Source organism: Salvelinus fontinalis, chromosome 7, assembly GCF_029448725.1.
Source record: "Salvelinus fontinalis isolate EN_2023a chromosome 7, ASM2944872v1, whole genome shotgun sequence".
In the NCBI taxonomy this organism is placed as follows: Eukaryota; Metazoa; Chordata; class Actinopteri; order Salmoniformes; family Salmonidae; genus Salvelinus; species Salvelinus fontinalis.
In genome coordinates this window covers 21,247,854-21,270,386 of record NC_074671.1, presented here as the reverse complement: position 1 = coordinate 21,270,386, position 22,533 = coordinate 21,247,854, and the positions used below count along the sequence as shown (strand labels likewise).

General features: G+C 45.0%; 1 protein-coding gene across 8 annotated transcripts in view; it reads left to right on the top strand.

Moving 5' to 3' along the window:
- Window positions 1-22,533, top strand: part of LOC129859197 (receptor-type tyrosine-protein phosphatase mu-like) — a 306,071-nt gene that overhangs the window by 91,400 nt on the left and 192,138 nt on the right. For all 8 annotated transcript variants that reach the window (XM_055928653.1, XM_055928654.1, XM_055928649.1 and 5 more), the window contains exons 3-6: window positions 6,276-6,553; window positions 11,162-11,240; window positions 13,051-13,166; window positions 18,435-18,609. In XM_055928653.1, the coding sequence (XP_055784628.1) occupies window positions 6,276-6,553; window positions 11,162-11,240; window positions 13,051-13,166; window positions 18,435-18,609 (648 nt within the window). The remainder of the gene's footprint in view (window positions 1-6,275; window positions 6,554-11,161; window positions 11,241-13,050; window positions 13,167-18,434; window positions 18,610-22,533) is intronic.

The following is a 22,533-nucleotide window of genomic DNA, read 5'->3' as shown; positions in this document are numbered from 1 at the left end:
CATAGTACCCCAATTATCAAGAAAACACGACCGGCCTTGAATAACGTCAGAGATCCATTCAATGCAAACTCTTCTCGTTGCGCCAACCCTTTCACTGTCTAAACTACTGCCTTGGTAATTAAAATGAGAAAATTGGAGAGCTTTTTCAATAACGGCCCTCAACCCAAAAAGCGGTGTGTGTCAAGGGCGCCCATCGGTCCCTACTGGATTTGTCCCCTGTGTACCCTAGACTACCTCCAGACTGTATCGATTCCTCCCACTCCTCCTCCCGCTCTGCACTCTAGGCCCAGAAGGCCAACGCCTGAGCACAGATGTACTAATGAGAGGGTTGCCGATGAGACGCTGCAGCCCCATGGGCTGAGCACTTCAACGTTGCCATGGCACAGCGCATTCTCCAGGTTTTAATGGAAGTGGGGATTGAAGGCCAGGGACGAAGTGACCTCTTCCCCGTTCTCTTCTCCACTCAGGGTCCCCCCCTCCATCCTTCACTATCCCCATCATCTAGGCTTTTAGTGCATGACGGGGGATGTTAGAGACTGAGCCCTCAGTAGGGAAAAGCAGGGTTTCTGAAAAAGCTAGAAATGGAGCTGTATACATTAGTGACACTTGAGACTTTTTTAGATTTTCCACAGTGCTGTTTGGGCATACTGCACTTAGTAAGGAGAACTTATTTGAGAATTCTAATTCATTGTTGGCGGGCCGTACATTCCACACTATGTATGCCCCTGTGTAAATATTTGTTTTTTTTATGTCACTCTTATTTTAGAAAAACGCTACAGGCGTTACAGGCGTACAGTACTTTAGAGCGAAATATAGACTTGTGCCTCGGCTCCAGAATACCAGTCTGTGTAGATAATGAACACCTCGTACACGAGCCAGAACAACGGCCAAGGGCTTTTTGCAGTAAAACAAACTCCACGCTCCACTTTTTGCCCATTAAAAGAAAAGTGTTGAAAAGGCCCTTTTTTAAATGAGCTGAGAGTGCGCCGGGCCCTTTCAAGGCTCTGTCCACAGAGGACCCAGAGTCAATAGTCAGGATGGGTTGCCAGGATGGGTGAGGTTCTCTTAATGTCACATCAGGGTTATTCATTAACTGTTCTACTGACTGAGGCAGACATCCTCTCTTCATGCCTGTTTCCTTTTGTGTTGTGGTCTTGTAATAAAGACTGTATGGAGTTAACAGTTCACACCTTTGTGCTCTTGGATTGAAACTGTATTCATTTATTAGCCATGATTTAGTCTTGTCATAATGTCAAGCCGTCCTTTGTCATCAACTTAAGTGGTAGACTTGGATACGGTTCTAAAAATACAGTATGTGCCGTGTTCGCTGTTTCCTGTTTCTGAATCCAGCAGGTCAAGTTATCTTCTACAAACACGTAGCCTGCTGATTATGCCACGTTGAAAGCAGCACCTATTGTTCTGTACCTACCACCGGCTGTCAAATATGTGTTTGTTCATGACATGCCCATTCAGAAACTGTGGGTATTGGATGACCTCACCTAATGACTTGCCCTGTCTAATTAATATTTCGAACATAAACTGTCATAATTGAACGTATGAGTGTAACTCATGCTCATTGAAAACATGTGACGCTCTTATCTTAAAGGGGCAATCTGAAGTTCCAGCCTTCATTTTTGGACTTGAAAATTAATGATATGTACCCATTTGATTCTTGAAGAATATAACTTCCTCATGAGCTTTGTTCAACTGTCGTACCCCATCAGAACCCAAAATATAAGCTTCCTTTATTTTATTTCACCTTCATTTAACCAGGTAGGCTAGTTGAGAACAAGTTATAATTTACATCTGCGACCTGGGCAAGATAAAGCACAGCAGTTCGACACATACAACAACAGAGTTACACATGGAATAAACAAACATTCAGTCAATAATACAGTAGAGAAAAGAAAAGTCTATATACAGTGAGTGCAAATGAGGTAAGATAAGGGAGGTAAGGCAATGAATAGGCCATGGTGGCAAAGTAATTACAATATAGCAATTAAACACTGGAACGGTAGATGTGCAGAAGATGAAACATTGAATGTACAAGTAGAGATACTGGGGAGCAAAGAAGCAAAAATAAATAAATAAGTAAATAAATACAGTATGGGGATGAGGTAGTTGGATGGGCTGTTTACAGATGGGCTATGTACAGGTGCAGTGATCTGTGAGCTGCTCTAACAGCTGGTGCTTAAAGCTAGTGAGGGAGATATGTGTCTCCAGCTTCAGTGATTTTTGCAGTTCGTTTCAGTCATTGGCAGCAGAGAACTGGAAGGAAAGGCGGCCAATGAGGAATTTGCTTTGGGGATGACCAGTGAGATATATCTGCTGGAGCGCGTGCTACGGGTGGGTGCTGCTATGGTGACCAGTGAGCTGAGATAAGGTAGGGCTTTACCTAGCAGAGACTTGTAGATGACCTTGAGCCAGTGGGTTTGGCGACGAGTATGAAGCGAGGGCCAGCCAACGAGAGCGTACAGATCGCAGTGGTGGGTAGTATATGGGGCTTTGGTGACAAAACGGATGGCACTGTGATAGACTGCATCCAATTTGTTGAGTAGAGTGTTGGAGGCTATTTTATAAATGACATCGCTGAAGTCGAGGAATGGTAGGGCGGTCAGTTTTACGAGGGTATGTTTGAGAGCATGAGTAAAAGAGGCTTTGTTGCGAAATACAAAGCCAATTCTAAATTTAATTTTGGATTGGAGATGCTTAATGTGAGTCTGGAAGGAGAGTTTACAGTCTAGCCAGACATCTAGGTATTTGTAGTTGTCCACATATTCTAAGTCAGAACCGTCCAGAGTAGTAATGCAGAACGGGCAGCGATCGGTTGAAGAGCATGCATTTAGTTTTACTGGCATTTAAGAGCAGTTGGAGGCCACAGAAGGAGAGTTGTATGGCTTTGAAGCTCGTCTGGAGGTTAGTTAACAGTGTCCAAAGAAGGGCCAGATGTATACAGAATGGTGTCGTCTGCGTAGAGGTCGATTAGAGAATCACCAGCAGCAAGAGCAACATCATTGATATATACAGAGAAGAGAGTCGGACCGGAAATTGAACCCGGTGGCACGCCCATAGAGACTGCCAGAGGTCTGGACAACAGGCCCTCCGATTTGACACACTGAACTCTATCAGAGAAGTAGTTGGTGAACCAGGCGAGGCAGTCATTTGAGAAACCAAGGCTGTTGAGTCTGCCAATAAGAATGTGGTGATTGACCGAGTCGAAAGCCTTAGCCAGGTCGATGAAGACTGCTGCACAGTAATGTCTCTTATCGATTGCGGTTATGATATCGTTTCGGACCTTGAGCGTGGCTGAGGTGCACCCGAGACCAGCTCTGAAACCAGATTTCATAGCGGAGAAGGTACAGTGGGATTCGAAATGGTCGGTAATCTGTTTGTTGACTTGGATTTCGAAGACCTTAGAAAGGCAGGGTAGGATAGATATAGGTCTGTAGCAGTTAGGGTCTAGAGTGTCTCCCCCTTTGAAGAGGGGGATGACCGCGGCATCTTTCCAATCTTTGGGAATCTCAGACGATACGAAAGAGGTTGAACAGGCTAGTAATAGGGGTTGCAACAATCTGTCAGATCATTTTAAAAAGAGAGGGTCCAGATTGTCTAGCCCGGTTGATTTGTAGGGGTCCAAATTTTGCATCTCTTTCCGAACATAAGCTATCTGGATTTGGGTGAAGGAGAAAAGGGGGAAGCTTGGGCGAGTTGCTGTGGGGAGTGCAGGGCTGTGGGTAGGGGTAGCTAGTTTGAAAGCAGCCATAGAGAAATTCTTATTGAAATTCTCAATTATAGTGGCTTTATCGGTGGTAACAGTGTTTCCTAGCCTCAGTGCAGTGGGCAGCTGGGAGGAGGTGCTCTTATTCTCCATTGACTTTACAGTGTACCAGAACCTTTTTGAGTTTGTGCTACAGGATGCAAATTTCTGCTTGAAAAAGCTAACCTTAGGAAAGCTAACTGCCTGTGTATATTGGTTCCTAACTTCCCTGAAAAGTTTCATATCACAGGGGCTATTCGATGTTAATGCAGAATGCCATAGGATGTTTTTGTGCTGGTTAAGGGCAGTCAGGTCTGGAGAGAAACAAGGGCTATATCTGTTCCTGGTTCTACATTTTTTGAAAGGGGCATGCTTATTTAAGATGGTGAGGAAGGCACTTTAAAAAAAATAACCAGGCATCATCTACTGACGGGATGAGGTCAATATCCTTCCAGGATACCCGGGCCAGGTTGATTAGAAAGGCCTGCTCGCTGAAGTGTTTTAGGGAGCGTTTTGACAGTGATGAGGGGTGGTGGTTTGACCGTAGACCCATTATGGATGCAGGCAATGAGGCAGTGATCGCTGAGATCTTGGTTGAAAACAGCAGAGCTATATTTGGAGGGCAAGTTGGTTAGGATGATATCTATGAGGGTGCCTGTGTTTACGGATTTGGGGTTGTACCTGTTGGGTTCATTGATAGTTTGTGTGAGATTGAGGGCATCAATCTTAGATTGTAGGATGGCCGGTGTGTTAAGCATGTCCCAGCTTAGGTCACCTAGCAGCACGAGCTCTGAAGATAGATGGGGGGCAATCAGTTCACATATGGTGTCCAGAGCACAGCTGGGGGCAGAGGGTGGTCTATAGCAAGCGGCAACGGTGAGAGACTTGTTTCTGGAAAGGTAGATTTTTAAAAGTAGAAGCTCTAATTGTTTGGGTACAGACCTGGATAGTAAGACAGAACTCTGCAGACTGTCTCTGCAGTAGATAGAACTGCCAAAGGGGGTGGTGTTGCTATCTTGTCGGATAATGTTATAGTTAGGGATGGAAATTTCAAGGTTTTTGGTGGTCTTCCTGAGCCAGGATTCAGACACGGCTAGGACATCCGAGTTGGCAGAGTGTGCTAATGCAGTGAATTAAACAAACTTAGGGAGGAGGCTTCTAATGTTAACATGCATGAAACCAAGGCTCTTATGGTTACAGAAGTCAACAAATGATAGCGCCTGGGGAGTGGGAGTGGAGCTAGGCACTGCGGGCCTGGATTAACCTCTACTTCACCAGAGGAACAGAGGAGGAGTAGGATAAGGGTACGGCTAAAGGCTAAAATAACTGGTCGTCTAGTACGTTCAGAACAGGGAGTGAAAGGAGCAGATTTCTGGGCACGGTAGAATAGATACATGGCATAATGTACAGACAAAGTTATGGTAGGATCAGAATACAGTGGAGGTAAACCTGTGCATAGAGTGACAATGAAAGAGATATTGTCTCTAGAAATGTCATTTAAACCAGGTGATGTCACCGCATGTTTGGTAGGTGGAACTAAAATGTTAAATAAGGAGTATTGAGCAGGGCTAGAGGATCTACAGTAAAATAAGGCAATAATTACTTACCAAAACACCAATGGACAAGGCATATTGACGTTAGCGAGAGGCATGCGTAGCTGAGTGATCATAGGAGTCCAGTGAGTGGCTTCAGGCAGCTAGCGGGGCGTGGCTAGCAAGCTAGCAGAAGGGCCTTGGAGGGACGTCGCGACGGAAGAAAGTCTGTTGTGGCCCCCTCGTGCTATTACGTTGGCAGACGGATCAGCAGGGCTCCGTGTGGTATACCAGGCCAAATGGCAAAGTAGGTATAGTGGCCAAAGAATTTGTCCGATGGGCCTCTTAAGCTAACAGTCCGATCTGCTCTGGACAGCTAGCGGGCCGCGGATAGCAGGCTAGCGGATGGGCATTCAGGGGACGACGCGACGGCGGAGCCAGTTGAGAAAACCCCATCGGGCGATTCACGTCGGTGGTCCAGTCATGATGGATCGGCGTTGTCCAGGCCAGTTGGCAAAATAGGTATTGTAGCCCAAGGAGTGGCTGATGGACCTCTTTGGCTAGCCGGGAGATGTGCCTAGCAGATGGGACTAGCAAGGCTAGCTCCAGTCTAATTGGTTCTTGCTTCGAGACAGAGACGTTAGCCAGGAGTGGCCACTCGAATAGCGAGTTTGTAAACAAAGTAAATGTAAACAAACACTATCGCCTCAAAACATGGTTAAAACTATCATTTTGATATCATGGATAGTCGGTCCTTGAATTTTGAGTGGTTACATTTCTCCAGCCTTTTTTTACCAAAACAAGGGCATGGGAGAAATCGTTGCTTCAACTGCTGATTCCCGCTTTAAATAAATGTGATTTCTAGTCAAGTTTATTCATTTGTAGATATTATTTGTATTTTTTTAAGTAGAGGTCACGCTGTGGCCATCTCATGACTAACCCTGCTCTTCTCTCGCTATCCCCCCCCCCCCCCCCCCCCCCCCCAGACTCTGCCTTCATAATGGTCAACACCAGCGGACGTTTCTCAGGCCAGAAGGCCCAGTTGCTCATGCCCCAGCTCAAGGAGAACGACACCCACTGCCTCATCTTCCAGTACTACGTAGCGGGACAGCGCGAGGGTGCCAACCCGGGCCAGCTCAACGTCTATGTCAAGGAGAACAACAGTCCGCTGGGCATCCCTGTGTGGAACGCCTCAGGGCCCGCCTACCCCACCTGGCGCCAGGTGGAACTGGCTGTCAGCACCTTCTGGCCCAACTTCTACCAGGTGAGATGGGATAAAGAAGATGGTGATGGGCTGTGTCTATAAAAGGAGCACATAGAACAAGGGGTAGGGTTGTCAGTGAGGGCCCTACTGTTCATCAAATGTAAGGTTTTGTTCAAGTCAAAGTCCTGTTGTACCGTGGGCAGTTAGGAAACGGTAGACATTGTGTTATTATCCTCTGTGGGCTGTATGTTGACTGATGAAGTGGTAATATTGGTGGAGATAAGAACCCATCAGATCGGGACATCTTCCCAGCACCAGAGCCATCTTTAAACACTGCCCATTAGCAGGGAATACTATTGAACTCTGACAGAGTCCATGTTTTCTCATGGCAGTACAGTAAACACATTCTCCAAGGTCTCTGGAGGTCAAACCACTTTCTATTATCACCTCCCCAATATTTCTCCTCTCTGAAAATTAAACTCATTTTGTGTGCAGCATCGTGCCGTTAGGCAGCAGCGCTGTGAATTTCCAGCCGAGGCAATTACCGCTCACGCCAAATGTTTGGTTTCCTCCCACATGAGGTCAAACACACACACACACACTCACTCACAGGGTCAGTGTGTACTGAGTGACCCAGCATGTAAGCCCGTCAGTATGTCATCTGCCCCACGGATGACCCTCAGATTGAAGGCCGATGGTGTGTGTGTGGAGGGAGTTGGTGGGTCACGCCATCGAGCCCTCTTCCTCCCACTAACACACAGTGTTGGCTGATAGACACATTCTTTTCACACACGTGCCTGTGAGGTTTTCCCTAGCGAGACCGACGGTAAAGAGTGATAAATACATCTCCATGTTTCCCAAGAGAAATCACCGCCATCTGTTGTTTGACAGAGGCACCGTGCAGAAGGAGCATCTCTCTGTGACTTCCTATTACTCTTTCAGATTAACAATGGAAAGGCGGCATCTTCAAAGCTCTATACCCAATTAGCAATGTAGCAAGTAATTATGGGGTTTCTGTAATTGCACGGTATCTTTAAGTGTTTGTCAAAATGAAAACCACCTGGTATTCAGAAATTACTTTGTCTCTTATTTTGTAATTACAGCGTATGGTTTTCGCTCCCCTCAGTTTACAATGCAAGTCTATCAGCACAGGTCTAATTACATTGCAATGGTTGGGCCGCATTTTGAGAAACTTTTAATTAATCACGCCGTGCATTTCAAATATGGTTATTGTCTTCCCCAGCCCGGCACACTCTGATCTTGATCCTGCCATTTTGCGTTGTTCATCTCCACCTGCTCTGTTATTCCAATTCCATTTTTAGACACAATCACAATTACCAGGTGATCTGTAAAGGAACATTGGGGCGACATCGCATCAGTATTTAATGAACAGCATGAGAGGGAGGAAGGAAGGGTCATTTCTTCCCTGTCTGCTATTATGTATGCATGAGAGGTCAGCCTTTTGTTCTTAGGAAGTTTCAACAACTTACTGACGAGACTTTTTGTAAAAGATGTGGTGAACCTGAAGTTGCACTAAGGACGCCATGAAGTAAACCAATACACACACACACACGTCGGAGGAGCACTACTCACATTCGCTTATGCATTAAAAGCAAACCTACTTCTCTAGCCCCCACAAGCCACATGAACGTTATCATGGCTAATTGAGCTCATTCACCAGGTGCAGCTAAAGAAGATAAACCTAAAAAACACATGGAGGAGAGGGGGGTTGGGGGTCCCCGCCGGGGTCGAGCGGGTTGCTTAGCATCACCACGGCGACAAACATTAACAACCTTGGTTTTAATCACCCCAGGCGGCACGTCGTGACATTTTGCACGCTGGCGTTCGTTTTTATTTCCTTTTTGCAAATTAAGCCCTCGTTAAAGGCGTAATTAGCGGCCGAGGCTTCTGCCGTCGCTCAAAAGCAAGAGAGAGGGGAGGAGAGGGACGCAAATCTATTAAAACCCATCTGAATGGTTTTATTTAAGGCATCTCGTTTGGCCTCAGCTCAACAATGTTATTTCATGGCTAATGAATCATTTTCTATTTGTTCACTGGGCATTGGGACTGGTGCGGTTGGCCCTCCTTTGTAACACACAAAGGCCATATTTAAATAGGTTCCATTGTAGTAGGTATGGTCCCACAACAATACATCCTACAGCAGCTGATGTGGTAGGCATGATGAGGGGAGCCACGAGAATAGACAGTAGATCCATTAATAATTGGGGCGGCAGGTAGCCTAGTGGTTAGAGCATTGGAATAGTAACCGAAAGGTTGCAAGATCGTATCTCTGAGCTGACAAGGTAAAAATCTGTCGGTCTGCCCCTGAACAAGGCAGTTAACCCACTGTTCCTAGGCCGTCATTGTAAATAATAATTTGTTATTAACTGATTGACTAATTAAATAAAGTTGAAATAAAAAAATAAATACAAATAATTCTGGGCTCCATACGTCAGCTTGGTATGAGGTACGCATGCGCACATCTATGAAGCCTAGGGCTATGTCCCAAATGGCACCCTATTCCATATATAGTGCACTACTTTTGACCAAGGTCCTATATAGGGAAAAGGGTGCCATTTGGGATGAATCCTACCATTCATAGGATCTGCTGTATTGAAGGAGTTTGAACAGAATCATGGCTAGAATTGTAGCAGTGTTTTCTTACAGGAAGTAAGTGTTGCTATCTCCTCTAAGTTGATTTATGTCCTTGGGTATTGTAGTCTCCCCAGACATGTGGATATTGTAGTCTCCCCGGACATTTGTTTTGGTTTTCTATTTTTGCATCTACAAACCTGATATCTGGGCCCCACATAGTTCTATTATCTTAAGTGTTTGTTTTTGTTGTTCAGAAACTTTGAACGCTGCACTTTTCGTCCTTGATTGTATCTGTCCTCTTGCCCTCGACTGCCAACGGACCGTTTCTGTCATCCGTTACCGAGTCAAGTGAGATATTTAGGGTTCACTCACAACCATTACAGAGAGCGTGTGTTTCATACCAGAACGTTGTTCCCTTCCCTTCTGCCCTTGCTCCCATCACTGATCAGAATTTGGTACTGGATAGTTTAAAACAATATGGTGGCAACTAAGTCTCAGCAATGTTTAGAGCTGCCCAGTTGTCCCAAATCCATGAAGGTGAGTGAACAAGGACAAGAGGACTAGTGCATAGGGAACAACTTTATGGAATGAAATGACTGGGAACGAGGGAGGATCTCCAGAAAGTGAGGTCCCATTGGCCCGTTTTCTGGCCCATAGAAAAGCTCTGATGTAAACCAAGTGGGTTGGGCGTGCTGCCAGAACCTCTGCTTGAACAGGAAGGCAGCCCCTGCTTCTTTAACCAGTTGTTTCCTGAGCGATAAGGGCCATGGAATGTGGTCTCCGTGGGGCCACTCCTCAGAAGTGGACCGCGAGGTCAGAAGTGTGAGAACCTGATTCGGGCCGCTCTATTCGTCACTGTGGTAACGCAACAGAGCGTCCCTCGCAGGTGCAGCCGTTAAAAAAAGAACACATGATACAGACACCCTGTCATAGAAACCACGACTCCAGAGTCCAGACAGACTCTCTACCATTCCCCTCCCTCCTCCCCGTGGGAAATGGAGGATGAGACTCTGGACAAGAAAACAACATCTTTAAAAAAAAACATTTAAATGATTAGGTCGATGTTTACGAGGTGTGTACCCTCATACCGTTTTCTCGGATGAATTCCACTCACGGACTGTAACAGCACTGATGAAGAGGGGGAAGTGGGCTGGGGATCCAACCCATATCACATGCTTCCTAGCTAAAGCATGCTCTCTGGAAGCCATGATGATTCAGGGATATACATGAACCCAGTCATCATAGACCCAGGCCCCATTGTTTGAAATGGAAAGGCTCCAAGTAACAGTAACCCAATCCTTTTCCCCCGTCTGCCTCCCTGCCCCATGCCCCATGTTTGAAGCCTGAACGCGTGGGCCCGGGCCCCTTAAACTGTAGCAGCTGCCAGCTTATCCCTCCTCTAACTAGATGTACAATGAATGGGAGCACAGGAGCGTTGTCTATGACTGCGTTCCCATTCTCCACTCTTCTCCTGAAGTGCGCTTGCACATTCCCTGACATGGATTTATTAGCAATGGTGAAAGCTCCCTCCAACCGATGCTTACACCATTTTGATGTTCAAGACAAGTACACACTTTTAAAGTTGTAATAGTAGGATGCATAAGGTATACAATTTCAAAATGGGGTAGTGCAGCATCAGTTTTCCTCTTGTCATGTCAGTCATTGCATACCTTAGAGCTATTTATAACTTTTTAGCTAGGTTTTTAAGACCATACATTTTGATGTAATGTTTGAGTCACTAAAATATCACATGAATACACATTCGACATGGCAAAATGTGTAGAATTGCAAGAAAATGTGCTTTAAAACTGCAACATTTTCTCTGCGTTCCATGGCAAAATGTGTAGAATTGCAGGAAATAAGCTTTAAACCTGTTAAATTTTCTCTCCACCAACACGAGTGGTGTGAACAGTTTGTCATGAACAGTGCTTTTACCCATAGAAATAGAGGGGCGCGGACACAGAGCATTGGGACACATTCTTGAATAGGATGACAGGAAGTGCACGGAGGATGCTGTTTGTTTGTGTCAACCTCTTACCCACCTCTCTTTCTCTCCTTTCCTCCCCTCTGCAGATTGTCTTTGAGGCGGTGAGCACAGGACAAAGAGGTCTACTAGCCATCAAGGACGTCACACTGCAAGGCCACCAGTGCAGTAAGTCCCCCCCCCCCCCCCCCCACACAATGCATGTGCTATGTAGCACCCGTCCCTTTCGTGTCTCATAAGTCACCCACTACCACTGGGTTGTCACTCTTCAGGCACCCCCATCTCCCTCTTCTCACATGTTATTGCTGTCACCTACCGACCCATGTCTGTGCTATATAGCAAACTCAATATACAGTATATTCCTGGGCAACATATTTACAGTCCTGTGACACGAACGAAGCTAGAATATACTACACAAGCCGTCATATTAAATATGTCCTTCGAATCAAAGGCAAAAGGAGTAGATGGCGGCGAGCTTCTTGTGTCCTTGCCCTCCTCTCCAGGAAACACTCCGGTTCCACAGTCCTCCCCCAGATTTGTGAAATTCCATGAGGAAGCTAGGCTAATTGCCTCGGATTGAACGGACAGAGGAACACCACTCCACAAAGAATGTGGGATGATTGCAAGTGCGTAGTACAGCACACACATTATGTTGACTAAAGGTATAAACACGCATGAACCACTCACATTTTCCTTCGTCACATTTCAGTTCTGTTTATTCGTTTTCCTAACAACGTCACTAGCCTAGACTCGTGTGTGACTTTCCAACGGCTCTCGACAGATTAAGTGTCAACAAAGAGGCTCTTTAAAGTTTGGCCTCTGTCCACATTTCTTTTCCAGGTGAAGCAAGGTAATACCATTAGCCCCCAACTCCAAAGACTGGGGGAGTGCTGAGCTGGGAGATATCAGGGCCACCGCGTTACTTCACAAGAGTTGTTTTAATTGCCTACCGCACAGTTCCATGGCGCGCACTCTAGTGTACCTCGTCTCAGATATCAGAATCAAGGTCGTCGCCCACCACGGCCCGCGTGCCTCCAACACAGACAAGGGGGAACTAATTAAAAACGAATTTCCATAATTTCATTAGCATGGACTTTCATCCGTGCTTTAGTGAGGTAGTGATCCCACCTACCATTATGTATTCAGATTGACCCAGATTCCCCAGCCAAGTCCGATGTGTTGTTAGTTCAACTGGCAAACTATTAAGGAGTAAGGAGACAACCCACCCTACGCATGCACCATATCAACAAGTTTACATAGAAGTGTGTGTTTTTGATAGTGGCCAAAATGCAGGGAGCACTGAACACTGAACAGGGACCAGAAAAAATAGTTTATGGCTCCGTTTTGATTTGCAACCTGACCCCTAACCCCTTTTCCTCCCCTCCTCCCCTTTTTGCTTTATCCCTGTTATTGCTGCGTTGGTGAAAACTTTCTTCCAATATCCTTGAACTCTGGAGTCGAAAGGTTTATACTTTCCTCGGCTAAAATATTTTCACCACAGCTTGCCTCCTGACCTTTCACCTCTGTAATATCCTAATTGAAAACGCTGTCCCTGACACTCCTGCTGGGAAGAAGGTAAAAAGAAAAAGTGTAAGGATCCATTTTGTGATTGAATCTCGGCAGATTTCTCCCCCGCGTGGCTCAAGAGATCAGACCAAGGTTAGGCCAACGCCAATGGAGAATAAAAGTGATTTGTTTTTGGTAGGATTGAAAGATAATTGGCCGTATTAGTATGAGTTGAGGCAGATTCCATATACGTGCTCAGTTTGCTGGAGAAATTGAGAAAAGGGGAATTCGGGAGAAAAACAACCACCACAAATTCCCATTAATCTCAATAAGAATGAAACCGTTAGACTCAAAGGAAATTAAACTGAAAGTGGATGAGACTACAATACATGCAAGTACTGTATTTAGCATGCTTAATATGGTTTTGGTAATTGTATACATCTCTCTCTCTCTCTCTCTTCCTCTCTTTTAGTGAGCACCCCCCACTTTCTCCATATCAAAGGTGTGGAGGTCAACGCCAGGCAGACTGCCACATTCCAGTGCACAGTTAACGGTCGACCGCAAGAAGGCCATAACCTCTGGTTACAGGTGAGTCCATTTTGACCTTAACACTCGGAACCCCGGAATTCCATAACTACTAGAATGGCCATGACGGTCATTCTGACAGTTTATATTTCAATTGTGTACATAGTCCATAATAAGTAATATATTGCTAAATGAATGAATTTATTATGTTAAAATAGGTCATAAGAAACCTCAGGATTTCAAATGCAAATTGTAATCAATCAGAGAATGTATTGATTGGTCCAGAAGTGCATAGAGTGTTAATATTAAAATAAGACTACAGTGTATTTCCTGACTATTAGACAAGTTGCCTGCCCAGCTGGCCCATTCAAACTACACCTAAACTATATTGAAACTAATTTCACACATATAATGATAATAATAGATGTGGCCTAAAGACTAGATTAAATTGACAATGGTCTAATGGGTGACAATATTATGTAATAGAGAATGAAGAGTCTGAAAACCAGTGCAGGGTGCATTGACAAAGGAATGGAGCTTACCAAATGGCACTTTTTCCATATCCTACAGAGCTCCAGGCAGGCCAGACATTTTGATTGGGGGGGGGCGGCAAGTACAAATTACTGTGCAACTATATCGTAATTTTCCATTAAGACAAATTGTTGAAAAGTATTTGTGTAATTTTGTTGCAATGTTTTCATAAACCATGTCCAATATTGTTTGCCAATATATTTAAAAAATCCTAATGTTGATGTCGGTCACATTACTGCTAACTAATGTGAGCTAGTTATACTGCACCTACTGTGCAGATCCAAAATAATCCTAATGGTGGCAGCCTAAACCATAAATTAATGTTTTACATGAAATAAAGTTGTAGTTAGGTGCAATATAGCAGGATTGGGATTTTAGGCTGCCATCCTTTTGGATTATGTTGGAACTGCGCAAACTCGCAGTAGTAGGCTTGTATTATAACTCTAGAGTGGGGGGGGACAACTTTTGCAGAAAATATGTACTAAAGCTGACATCAAACACGCTTGAAAATCATGATTTCATAATAGTTGTGGTAATAAATCACAGATTCCAAGGTCAATTAGCTACAGGACCATCTTTCTACCTAATTAATTACACCAAAACCATTACCCCGGCTCCAACACCCCTGTAGTAACAACACTTCACAATGTTACACACATGTACAGACCAGCATACAATCCTTTCTAACTAAATATTCAGTGTTTGTGACTTATATTACACAGTACTAGGATGTTAGTCCATCCATAACGATTAGAAATAAAACTGTAGGTGCAAACCTGTCTGACTTCTCTTTCCCTAGAGTGTTAGTATGTATATTTTTGTCAATTGTCATGATGCATTCTATCTTGGGTCATTGGGCTCCTAAGCCAGGTGTGTAGACATCTTAAGGCACTAGTGGAAAGATCTCTCACAGCTGCTAACTGGGATGGTCAGCGCTGCCTGTATGATTTGATTGCCTTCAGTGATAGGAACATATTAGAGTCTAACAGTTTACACAGAACATGTCAGAAGTGGCATCTTTCCTTTCTTTAAGAGGTAATGTTTAGCAGGAATATGCTATGTTTTTCTTGTGTGGGCCTCCCCTCTCTCTCTGATAGCTGGATGAACAGGCTGTGGCTCGGGTGGTTGATGTCTTTGATGTTTTTGGCCTTCCTGTGACATCGGGTGCTGTAGGTGTCCGGGAGGGCAGGCACGCGTTGTGCAGACCGCACCACCCGCTGGAGAGCCCTGTGGTTGCGTGCGGTGCAGTTGCCGTACCAGGTGGTGATACACCCCGACAGGATGCTCTCAATTGTGCATCTGTGAAAGCTTCTGAGGGTCTTGGGGCCAAGCCAAATTTCTTCAGCCTCCCGAGGTTGAAGAGGCGCTGTTGCGTCTTCTTCACCACACTGTCTGTATCGGAGGACCATTTCAGTTCGTCAGTGATGTGTATGCCGAGGAACTTTAAGCTTTCCACCATCCCGTCAATGTGGATAGGGGTGTGTTCCCTCTGCTGTTTTCTGAAGTCCACGATCAGTTCCTTTGTTTTGTTGACGTCAAGGGAGAGGTGTCGTCTGCAAACTTGATGAAATTGTTGCGTTTTTATATTTTTGTTCAGTATATGTAATCACCAATTGTGAATGAAGAACAGGGTGGACCTTTCTATTGTATTCATCTATTCTAATTCTAATCTCAAAACGGTGTATGCCGATATCAGTCCACTGAATCCATGCAGTCTTATTAGTCTACTCTAGGCCTACTTGGAGTAGTGTGAGCGTGCATCATTTACAATGGCAAGAGCAAGACGAATGGATGCACATGCTGCATTGCGTTGCTACAAGATCTGAGTGAAAGTGACTCAGATGACAGAGGAAAAATGGATCATGACATCGCTGATTATTATTCTGGTTCATGCTGATCGACTTTACATATCTGGGAAAGGATCCGTATCGGGCAGCGGGGGAGCGATACTCGGATAATGTAGTGATGAGGCTTGTGGAACCTTACATTGGCAAGGGGAGAAATGTCACCATGCTTCATCAACGGGGACACTCTCTGAGGAGAGAACCGGCGACTATTACCCACTACAACCGGACAAAGGTATGTCAACATTATCTACGGTGATGCATAGTATGTAAACTTATGCAATGCATTATGCTCTTCTGTATCACACGTTTGTTTTTCCTATGGGAATATAATCCTAACCTGTTCTATTCCACAGGTCGGTGTGGACGGCACGGCTGTACTCTGTGAAAGGAGGAACTCCCCGCTGGGCTGTTGCTGTGTTCTACAACATGCTTGACTTGGCTGCTATCAACATACACATGTTGTTCAAGTAGTGTATGAACAACACCATGAGCAGGACAGACTTCATAATGAGTCTGGCACACCGGCTACGTGAGAGCCAAGGCCGCAGCTAAGGTTCCACTCTAGCCTAATTGTGCTCCGCTCCCGGCAAGGAGAAACTGCCAGGTGGGCAGATGCACTTGCAACAAAACCTACAACGCCTGTTTCAGCTGCAAGCGACTTATTTGTGCATGGTGTTGAAAGCAAGTGAAGGTGACAAATATTTTTGGTGAACGTTAGGACAAGGTATAACTGCTAAATTGGATCCAACTGCTGCGTGAAGACGCACACCATATTGTAAGCACGAGAGAGGCCACAAATGTGTCCAATAACTGACAATAGACTATTCTTGACCGGTGTCATATCGACACTTATATTTATCATAATGCCATTATTTATTTTGAGCTGATTTTCACTATTCACAAGCATGCTTGGCACTTAAGCAATTAGGCCCGAGGAGGTGTGGTATATGGCCAATATACCACAGCTAAGGACTGTTATTAAGCACGACGCAACGCTGCCTGGACACAGCCCTTAGCCGTGGTATATTGGCCATATATCACAAACCTTATTGCTATTGTAAACTGGTTACCAACGCAAATACTGGAAAACTGGAAAATGTTTTGTCATACCCATGGTATACGGTCTGATATACCATGGCTTTCAGCCAATCAGAATTCAGGGCTTGAACCACCCAGTTTATAATGATGTTTAGGCTACTGACATTGTCTTCATTGACCGGCGCGTCTTGTTGGTTTGGATAATTTTGATTTGTTTTGTCTTTATAAAAAATAAGCTTTTACTGCATTCCAACGCACATGGTTTTTGTTTCATAGTTTGTAACAAAGGCATTCCACAAATAAAATGTATTTTACTCTTGAAATTCTGTGTTTTAGTGGTTTTTAGTTTTTACATAGGGCTATAGCCTACAGTAAAATAAACCAATGAAAATGTTATGTTCAAATATTTACTTTTTGTATTCTAATCTTACAATCATAAACACAACCAAATGACATGGTCACGAAGGGGTGTCCAACGAGGCCTGGCTTAAAATGATTTATTAGAATGGCGGTTATTGGTAATCCTTGAGGCCCAGCTAGTCTACTGTTAAATATGCATATGGTCATTTTGACTGTCATGGAAATTTGAGGATGAAATGCTCAGAACGTGTTTGTCTTGTGATAATTATCTTAAAGTACTGCTAAAATACACGTACAGTATTTAGGAAAAGTCAGGCACAGGTTGGTTCAAGGTTTTTATTGAGATGAAAACGGTCAGAATGACCGTCTTGGAGGTTCTAGTGTTGAACAGTCCAGTTGTGGTCCTTTTCGATCCGAAGTATCACCATGTTGCAGTCACATGAAGGCTACATGGAACTGCCGTTACCGGACTCCTGTGTGAGTTGGTCGTTCCTCTTACCGAACGCCTTTAATCCTCGTTAACGGAGGAGATGAAACACTAGCATTAAGTGAAATCCCCCGGGTGACATTAATGAAGAAATATTCCTGAAAACAAATGGCCCCAATCTGGCGTGTGTGTGTGCGGTCCGTGTGTGTGTGGTGACAGCTGTGGGGGAGCTGGGGCTGTGTGTGTGCAGAGAGAAGAACAAACAGATCTGCTCTCGCTGACAGGATCCTCTGTCCCTCTCTCTCCAAACAGACCAGGAGACGAACACGAGCGCACACACACACACACACACACACACACACACACACACACACACACACACACACACACACACGCACCACTTGTGGCATTGCCCTAAGCTGTTTTTGACCCCCCCTTCCAGTTTCATGCATCACATGAAAACAATAGGAGGATATCTCCTCTTCACATGAAGACCCAGTGCTCTGTTTTGTCGGTGTTCCTCTCCCATCTGAATTCTTTGACCGTTAACAGTTCAGTTTGACCTCTCTGACCGTCTGCAACGATGCGTTCCCCTTTTCCCAGTAGGACTTGACTAGCGTTGCCTGCCAGGCAGCTTCGTACACCTCTCCCATACATAAACACACCAGCTGTATGGAAACCTGCTGGTTAGCACAGGGAGAATGGCAGCGGTGGTGTTAGACCCCGTAGCCCGCAGGCGCTCTTCACTCGGCCTCAGCACTAGTGTTTACAGTATGCCGTGTGTGGAGATTTGAAATCACTACAATCTACAGTACAATCTATTGTACTCTAGTCGACACCATGCTGGCAGTGTTGAGTTCATAAACAAAGTTTGACAAGAGTCACTGCAGAAGACACATTTTGTCATCCGTCAAATGAGGGGAACCATTTTGGATGGGTGATGTTTTTGACACATCATTCCTAATGTATATTTACACGAACGTGTGTCGCTGTATATTTCCCAACCAGGGCATTGCAGAGATACACAATATTTGTCACAGAGGGGAACCAGTTTGGATGTGGGGGTGTCACAACACTAGTAATGTACATTTACATGACCGGTTTGTTTGCTGTATATTTTCCTACCAGGGTATCGGAGGGAGACAGGCCCCGATGAGAGAGACCAAGCCGGTGAACTCCCGCCGCTACATCGCCACGTTCGACGTGGAGAACACCACCAAGGGAGACTCGGGCCGCTACCGCTGCATCGTCCACTCAGACAAGGGCGTGGGCGTGTCCAGTTACGCCGACCTGACGGTCAAACGTAAGTCACGTTCTGTTTGTACCTCGCAAAAGACTGGTTATGTTTCTTCAAAGTTCACCCCAATTTAAGATGACAGCCAAAGAGTTATATGAAATTTCTCTCTCTCTGTGATGATTTGCTCTAATCCTGACAGGCTAGATGGAGACCTGTCAATCACTCTCAAATAGCCCCTGTGTTTGTCCACCAGCACATGTTGCCACGGCAGCAGACTCCGGAGGCAGCCTCACTGTCGGTCTCAGAGGAGAAGTGTATAGCTCACAGCAGTGTGTGTGTGTGTACTTGCCTGTGTATGTGTGCATATACGTGTACTACTGTAAAATGGTTATCTATCAGACCTGTCAATGCAAATGAGGCCTGGCGTGTTGGAGTGTGCCATAGTAAATCTCCCTCCACTAGGTTGTGTGGAGGAACGATGCATGATGGCTGCCTCCTTCACCATGTCAAATTATGCATCATCATTTAAACGCCATTACCAAAGACGCCCATCCTTCTTACCTAATTGGGATGTATTAGAACAGCTACAACCAATTCCCTCTTATTCCCTTTATTAGTTTAAATTGAGTCGTCGACATTTTTCAACCCAGCAGTTTGTCCCCCTCTCCTAAATGAAATATTAGATCAGTGAAATAGTACATTTTTATGCATTTGCTATCGCCGACTCGCTCCAGTGTCCTTTTTTCCCCACCTGTTTTTTTTCATCCAATTACTGGTGTTTTGTCTAGCGAAGACTTGTGGAGGCTGTGTCAGGGGAGCGCTACCCAGCTCTGCTCTATCTCGGAGTTGGAGTTAGTGACCTTACCGCCATGGGCCCGTATTCACACAGTCTCAGAGTAAGAGTGCTGATCTCGGATCAGTTTTTTAGATCATAATGAATAAGATTATATGGAGAGGAGGGCCTGATCCTAGATCAGCCATCCTACTCTGAGACGCTTCTTGAATACGGGCCCTGGTCTAGCCGAGGACCCAGGAACAGTCTTTAACCCTGCTCTGGTCTTACAGGACTGAGCCTGCAGGTTAACAAGGCTGACCTTGGGACTGTGGAGGGCTGGGGTTGTAAATCATTAACATTGTACTGGGGCCTTCCAAGTCCCAGGGGGAGCCATTACTCTACCACTACTGCCAGTTAGAGGCCATTGTATTAATTTTATTTTACCAGGTAAGTTGACTGAGAACACATTCTTATTTACAGCAACAACCTGGGGAATAGTTACAGAGGAGAGAAGGGGGATGAATGAGCCAGTATATGATCTGACAGGCTATATTATCCACCTGGTACCATACCTACTGCACAGGTATATGTAAATCCTTTAGATACTGGCTTAGATCTGCACCTTTGGTTTTGGATGTTGATTATTTTAGTTGAGTTTGCAGTGAATGTCACGTTTTTCTCCGACTTTGGTTGTAGTTCATGGGGTTGAGACTTTGGGTGTAGTTCATGGGGTTGAGACTTTGGGTGTAGTTCATGGGGTTGAGACTTTGGGTGTAGTTCATGGGGTTGAGACTTTGGGTGTAGTTCATGGGGTTGAGACTTTGGGTGTAGTTCATGGGGTTGAGACTTTGGGTGTAGTTCATGGGGTTGAGACTTTGGGTGTAGTTCATGGGGTTGAGACTTTGGGTGTAGTTCATGGGGTTGAGACTTTGGGTGTAGTTCATGGGGTTGAGACTTTGGGTGTAGTTCATGGGGTTGAGACTTTGGGTGTAGTTCATGGGGTTGAGACTTTGGGTGTAGTTCATGGGGTTGAGACTTTGGGTGTAGTTCATGGGGTTGAGACTTTGGGTGTAGTTCATGGGGTTGAGACTTTGGGTGTAGTTCATGGGGTTGAGACTTTGGGTGTAGTTCATGGGGTTGAGACTTTGGGTGTAGTTCATGGGGTTGAGACTTTGGGTGTAGTTCACGGGGTTGAGACTTTGGGTGTAGTTCACGGGGTTGAGACTTTGGTTGTAGTTCACGGGATTGAGACTTTGGTTGTAGTTCATGGGGTTGAGACTTTGGTTGTAGTTCATGGGGTTGAGACTTTGGTTGTAGTTCATGGGGTTGACCGCAGCCTCTTCAGGTGGACCGCTTGGGCAGAGTGTGGCCAGGTCACAAGGGAGGGATTGGCTTAGCGTCCAGCTCAGAACAGTTCCTTAACCATACCCTAATCACATACGGGAAACTCATGTATAATATATGTACATATATGCAGGGGAATTCAAACTGTATTTACATACAGTAACAGTCAGAACTTTGGATACACCTACTCATTTCAAGTGTTTTTCTTTATTTTTACTATTTTCTACATTGTAGAATAATAATGAAGACATAAACTATGAAATAACACATGGAATCATGTAGTAACCAAAAAAGTGTTAAACAAATCGAAATATATTTCATTTGAGATTCCTCAAAGTAGCCACCCTTTGCCTTGATGACAGCTTTGCACACTCTTGGCATTCTCTGAACCAGCTTCATGAGGTAGTCACTAGAAATGCATTTAAATTAATAGGTGTGCCTTGTTAATTTGTGGAATTTCTTTCCTTAATGCATTTGAGCCAATCAGTTGTGTTGTGACAAGCTAGGGGTGGTATACAGAAGATAGCACTATTTGGTAAAAGACCAAGTCCATATTATGGCAAGAACAGCTCAAATAAGCAAAGCGAAACGATAGTCCATCATTACTTTAAGTCATGAAGGTCAATCAATATATGTCAATATATTAGGCTTCGGTATGGATCAGTAGCTTAGGCATTCACTGCACCCCTAGAATTAACAAAAGCTGTCTTTCTGAACAGACCTGACCTCCAAATTGCACCATTTAGTTGCACCATCACTGCCTGGGGTTATTTTATAACTACTGCATGTGCATCACACAGTAATAGTGTCTTCAAGTCCTTACCTAGGCTAGCTACAGGCTTAGTTTACCCTGTCCTCCTCCCTACTCATTCACTCCCTCTGAATTGTGAATGGCTAGCACTGGCACACTAGCAACAACAACTCACAGAACATCCAACATCTCTGACCCTGTTTCTAACCCCTCTCCAAATATTGAACCATAATCACTTCACCATAATGGGACCCAGAAGTGGAGTTTACATGAGCATACACATCCCATTGGACAGGGACCAGTTCAAAGTCATCTGGGGAACCATGCGGGCTAAGGGGTTAGGTTGCACGGCGACCGACCAGCCAGTAATACTCTATATATAACCTGTTTAGGGTAGGGCCTTGTGGCCACTGGGGGTGTGTGGCTGGCAGCAGGTGCTAGCTAGAGGCACAGCAGTGTTTAGCTTATAGTCTCCGAGCCACATGGTCGCTGGCTGCTGAAAGCTGACTCTTTGAACAAGGGCACTCTTCTATGATCTCTGGGTTGTTGTAAATGTGGGACTTTTAGTTCAACTGTAAAATGGGACTTGTAGTTCAACTGTAAATATGAAGGAGGGCTCTTTGGACTCATCCTTTTTGTTTTGTTTATACTATAGTCCCAAAATAGTCCCAAAAATGCAAACCATGCCCCTCTGGCACTTTCGGCAGACTCTATCAAGTGCTCGGTGTTTGAAAGAAAACAAGCACTCTTACCATACAGATTGTTGACACCTGTAATGTCACCCACTCCAGCCCCAGCACTTTGATACTGTTTAGTTATTACTGATGGTCGATACCCACGCAGAGTAGACAGGGAGTGAGGCCTGACACATCACAGGGTATCACAAGGTACCCATCAGTGCGATGTGGCTCCAACCTTTTGTTTTCCCATTCTGCTACGCGTCAGTGGCCGTGGCGGATCGATTGCCGGGCCCTCCCGACGCTGAAGGAGCTGATGCCTTATGTCTTTCTCTTTCACCCCCCCAACCCAAACAAAATGACAAATGTGGTATCGACTGACCGGAGATGTTGACTCGTCTCGCCACCCGAGCACCCCCTAGAACACCTTACAAGCCATGCTG